The following is a 5677-nucleotide window of genomic DNA, read 5'->3' as shown; positions in this document are numbered from 1 at the left end:
ATATATATATTTATTATTTTTTTTAAATCAAAATTTTTTGGGGAAAATAGATTAGTATATTCTAACTTAATTTTAATCATGATTATCTTAAGAAAATGACCCGTCTTGATTTTATATTTTCATTAGGATATTTCTTCTACTGTTATATAAATATATTAATATTTTATTAATTTATCATTCATTTTTCTAACAAATATTTTTATTTTTTTTAATGTCTACAAATAAAAATAAGACTATTCTATTTCATTTAAATATCATAGGAATATCATAAATAAACTTTTTAAATCCATCCTAATTAAAATGAAGAGTACCCTGACCCAATTTTTTTCATAAAAAATGTCACAGTAATGTAAAAAACTCCATTTTTACGCCAAAAGTTTTTTTTTCCATTGTACTTCTTCCCTGCATAATACCAACATAATATGTACTAAATCAAGAGATAATAACATTTGACATAACATAAATCAGCTACACATGGTTTAATAAAGAAGAGTAAAGGCTTACTATCTCTTTAGGATGAATATAATTTTTTTATAAAGATGGTTGTAAACTATTATGAGAAAAGTAATTTTTTTAAAAGATGGCATAAAAATAAATTTTCTAGCATTATTTTTTTGAAAATAGCAAAAATATAGTATCAAATAAAAATTGTAATTACAGTTTAAAATATAAAACAGTAAAAAAACTATCACAAACAAACTCTTAGCTTTCATTTCGAACAACTTTCTTCCTACTTCATGAAACTACTCTTTAGTATAAAATATTTTTGAATCATAAATTTTTATACTGAAAAACTGCTTTATGAAATAGTAAAAAAATTTCTCAAAACAAGCCTTATTTTTTGTAATTCTTTGCATGGAAACTTTGTCAAAACCAAAGAAGAGGGTATAAATGCCAATTTGCATTTGCCACTTTAGTTTCACCTTATATTGGTAATGCTAATTAAGGCTTCGTTTGGATCTGCTTTCTTACAGATTCTTAAGACAACTTTTAGGCTTCGTTTGGGGCAGTTTTCTTCGTGCTTCTTAAAGCAACTTTCTAGTACAAAAATTAAAAATTTTGTACTAAAATGCTGCTTTAAGAAGCAGTAAAAAAGTCATCCCAAACGAAGCCTTGGTATACAAATTAAAATTTTTGTACTAAAAGATGCTATAAGAAGCAATAAAAATTCGTCCAAAACGAAGCCCAAGTGCAATAGAATATATTACAAGTTAATTGTGTTTTTAAACTTCTTATTAGCTTAATTTCCGTCTCTAACCACTACTAATTAAAGAGAACATGCCATTAATGCAGTCTAATACGCATAAAATCGTAAAAATATATGCACAGAGATTGCCGACCTTCTAACACTAAGTACTTAAAACGATAATTATAGAGCTGTGGTTGACTTGTCTTAATCATATAATCCACTTTCAATCACGGTATTTGAAATAATTAAAATTTGAATAGCTATGATAATAATAGTTTGTTTCAATCGTGATCAAATAAAATAAACTAAATGATTGAGATGAACCAACCACACCTATATAAAAATTTGGCACATATAGGGGCCTATAAATTCACATCCTGAAATAGCGGTCAGAATTTTGTTAAAAAAAGGGACCAATTTATTCTTGGAAGGCCTAAAAGGGTGCACGAGGGCAAATGATTAGGCTATCTGCTTAAAAAACCTTTTTCTTAAGCATAGCCAACAAGAATAAGCTAGCCTACATAGCATACCCCATGTGGCCATTTGTCTAGCCATAGAATCTAATAAACAAATTACAATAATCCCATACCCTAATTTAAAGCTAAATATAAAATAAGGAAGATTTTTTACTCTAAAAAGCACTAAGATTCACATATTCGCAATCTCTATGTAATGGGGATAGGACTATGCAATGATACTTCTAAATTTTGACTGTTGAATCAGTTCAAGATGCATAAAAATCCCATCATCAAATTCATAAAATCAAACATTAACTTCCACTACAAAAAAAAAATAAATAAATCACTCAATACCGATGGTATTCCAATAGTTAAATCGGTGGTAAGTGGCAGTTATACCGGTGGTCTAACCGTCAGAAAATACGACGGTACATGATCGCTGGAAACAACTTTAGAAATCGTCGATAATTCGACATATCCGCTGGTAATGAACAATTTTCCTATTGTGTTCAATTTAATGGAACACTTCATACCATCTATAATATTGATATCAAAGCCACCTATATGAAACTGATGATCTAGCATAGATCTTTGAAAGCCCAAATTGCATGATTTTGGGCCTATATCAACTCTGCTATTATCCTAAATGACACCATAGTTTGATACAAATATCTAAGGAATATGCTAACATTTTTTTTTGTGGGGTGTGTGTGGGGGACATTTAGGCCAATTAAGACAAACTCGCACACATATGACATACACAAGACTCGAATATAAGACTTCTTAGTTGGCAGCCTAAACTCCCAACCAACAGACCAACATGAGCTATGCTAACATCTTCTTATCAACAAATTTAAATTAAATTGAGAAGTAATTAAAAATATCTTAAGGATAAACGAATAAATGTAATAAATATAATAACTCTAAAGCCCATTTGTTATGCAATCTCACATTAAGGAAGATGTGAGCCAACTAACTTAGTTGTTAAGTCTGATTAAAGAGCTTGGAAATTAATTATTACTAAAATTTTAGGATCAAATATCTTATATATATATCTTTAACATTCAAATTAAAAAAAAAAAAAACATAGAAGAAAGCAATATGTGCCTTGCTTGGATAAGAAGTCGAGCATACAAAGAGAAAGCAAGCTTCCCCCTTGTCCTCTTCAAAAATGAAAATGAAAAATAGAAAGGGAATAAAACCAGAAATGGAATCCACGAGGACTGGCTGCTTTTCTTCCTGCCTCCTCTACAATTACCTCATAACCAGACATAGATCAACAAATGCTTTTATGAGTTAAAACAAAGTATATGAGGAAAATGTTTGAGAACAGAATATTTTCATTAGTTATTACTCATTACTCTCCCGGACACCGACAGATTATTGTGTCCGGACACCGAATGTGTCCAGAGACCAATAAAAAAGCGTCACATCATTAGGCCCTCAGTACTGAGCTCAATATCGAGCTTGGTACCGACAGCGATACACTCGGTACCACTCGATACACTGTACCGGACAGAATAATTTTTCCCTCCTATCTCCTCCCTCCTCCCTCCCTATTTTGCTTCTTACGTTAGACTAATAAAATGTTAGACTAATAAAATATAGGCAAAGCAGCCAATTTTAGTTCGCCGGAGCTTAGACATTCAATTAGACATTAGGGGATTGAGATTTTGATTAAATTCGCTCAGAGGGAGAGAGAATAAATGCAGAATGTAAATGCAGGAGAATGAGCTTACCGTGAGGTATCTGTATCCGAGGGGGCCTCATCCGTCCATTCACCGAACAGGATCGGACGGAGAAGATCGGCGTGGGCCCGCTGCTAAAGCAGAGGGAGCTGCCACGTAGGCGTACCCGACCCGCGCGTGAAAGGCTCAAAAGGGACGGCAATCCCCTCCATGGCTCCCTCTATAATGCCGCCGCGCTCTTTGCTTTCCCTTTAAGCCCTTCTTCTTGTTCTTCCTGTAAGAGAAAAAAAGTCAGGACGATAAGATACTCATTTGCAGAGGAATGGAGAGATGGCGAAATGGGATCGATAGACAAGCTCCAAGGCGGTGTCGCGATTGCCCCTCCTTCTCCTCCACTCTCCTCGACTCCATTTACCGTTCCATCGATGAGACGGATAACCGCGGAGCAACGAAGGAGCAACAATGGCTAAGCGGAGCACCAGACCGCATCTCTGCCAAAAAGCAGAACATGGCTTGCTTCCCCGAGAGCAGAAGAATCATCCCTTCGGTGAAAACCCCGACGGTAACCTGCCCCGGCCGCAACGCCACCTCGAGCTCGTCCGATGGCTCCAGCTACGGCGGCTTCTCTTCCTCCGACACTGAATCGGTCTCCAATCTTTGCCCGGCACGCCTCCGACCGATTCGTACGAACCTCACGGTTCGATCGGGCCGCCTCCGGCCGGAAGACGCCCCGGATCAATTTATCTCCGCGACAATCAACGACAAAAGGTCGAAGAAAGAGCGCAATGGCTCGATCCGAAACTGCTTGCGCGATCTGAGGAATGGACGATCTCCATCCTCCCCCGGAGCTCGCCTCGCCAATTTCCTCGGCTCGCTCTTCGCCGCCAAATCAAAGGTCTCTGCCGAATTACCGTGCCCGACGGAACCTTCGTACTCACGATCGTGTTTGAGCAAGACGCCTTCGACGGCGAAGAGGACAGTGAGGTTCTGCCCTGTGAGCGTGATTGTCGGAGAGGATTGCCGGCCCTGCGGCGAGAAATGGGTGTACGGAGGCGACGCCCCGAAACCGCCAGCGGCGCCTCCGCCTCCGCCAGTGAGAAGATCCAAGGTGCAGGAAGAGGAAGACGAGGAGGACGATCTGTTCGAGCTGAAGAATCTAGCTGTTATAGGACGGTTTCGCGACGAGCTGCCGGTGTACGAAACGACGCTTCTCGGGAAATACAGCGGCGTTTCGCGTGGCTTAATTCTGTGACAAAAATGCCCACCAACAAATGCGAAATTTACGGTATAAGGATTGGTAAAAGGTGGTATAGATTATGGTTTAGATTGGGGGTGTGATATTAACTTGGTTTTATTAGATGCTTAGCCAGTAGTTTTGTGGAATTAATGGTGTAATTAGGTGTTTAATCTCCTATCCTTTTGAAATAGTAGATCTCTTATTTTGATCTAAATAAGTTAATATCCTCATTAATTTTTATTATGAATAATATGAATTTAAAGTTAGTTCCAATCAAACAATAAAAACTTTTTTTTCAATATGAGATTTACACATATCATTAATTTTTATATATTTATTTATCTAATATTTAAAATTTTTATTAATAAAAAATATTTTATTTTAAATAAGTTAATATTTTTAATAATAATTTAAAATTAGAATATTATATAAGTATTAAAAATTAGGGTTTAGTTAAATTAACATGATATGGTAGAATGACTTTTTAGACCTTATCCAGTTCGCCCATTGGGCGGATTTCAAGAATTGATTCGACAAACAAATAGGATTAGAATATTAGGATTTCAATTTGATAATTAAAAAGTATTTAATTTAATTTTTTTTCAAATATTTTAATAGAAAATTATTTGTTTAATTGAATCGAGCAGCTCCATGAGATGAATACAACGAGCCCAAATTGTTAAAATCTGATATAATTAAGATATTCAAATTTCTAATAAATGATCCACTTGAGGGGGTCAATATCGGTCATTCATTCAAACCACTCTCAACATATCCTTGACCTCTCTCCTATTTACTTGTCATATCACTCACAAAAAATTATAAATATGCCCATCATTCTTCATTAAGAAGAGCCCAAACAAGGAAGATAATAAAGAGAGAGAAACTAGAGTTATTTTGCCACAAGATTCCTTGACCACCATTGAACCACCAACTTTCGTCAAACTATTGCAATACTTCTGCCCAACAACCAACTATTGTCAGACTTTAACCCAATAGCAAACTGAAGCCGAATTTCTACTCGGCCACCGATTGTTACGGGACTTTACAACAATAACTAAGAGAAGCCTCATAAAAATATTTCTAATAACTTTACAACAATACA

General features: G+C 35.7%; 1 protein-coding gene across 1 annotated transcript; it reads left to right on the top strand.

Moving 5' to 3' along the window:
• The first annotated feature begins 3430 nt into the window (after nucleotides 1-3430).
• LOC110092306 (protein BIG GRAIN 1) lies at nucleotides 3431-4786 on the top strand. Its single transcript, XM_020816838.2, has one exon. The coding sequence runs from the start codon at nucleotides 3658-3660 to the stop codon at nucleotides 4585-4587; it is 930 nt and encodes a 309-aa protein (XP_020672497.1). The 5' UTR covers nucleotides 3431-3657; the 3' UTR covers nucleotides 4588-4786.
• Nucleotides 4787-5677: the final 891 nt, after the last annotated feature.

The sequence above is a fragment of the Dendrobium catenatum genome, unplaced genomic scaffold (assembly GCF_001605985.2).
Source record: "Dendrobium catenatum unplaced genomic scaffold, ASM160598v2 fragScaff_scaffold_1684, whole genome shotgun sequence".
Classification (NCBI taxonomy): Eukaryota; Viridiplantae; Streptophyta; class Magnoliopsida; order Asparagales; family Orchidaceae; genus Dendrobium; species Dendrobium catenatum.
This window is presented reverse-complemented; position numbering and strand designations above follow the sequence as displayed.

Excerpts from the sequence above, each read along its gene's own strand:
- LOC110092306 (XM_020816838.2), top strand. The coding sequence starts at position 3,658 with ATGGAGAGATGGCGAAATGGGATCGATAGACAAGCTCCAAGGCGGTGT.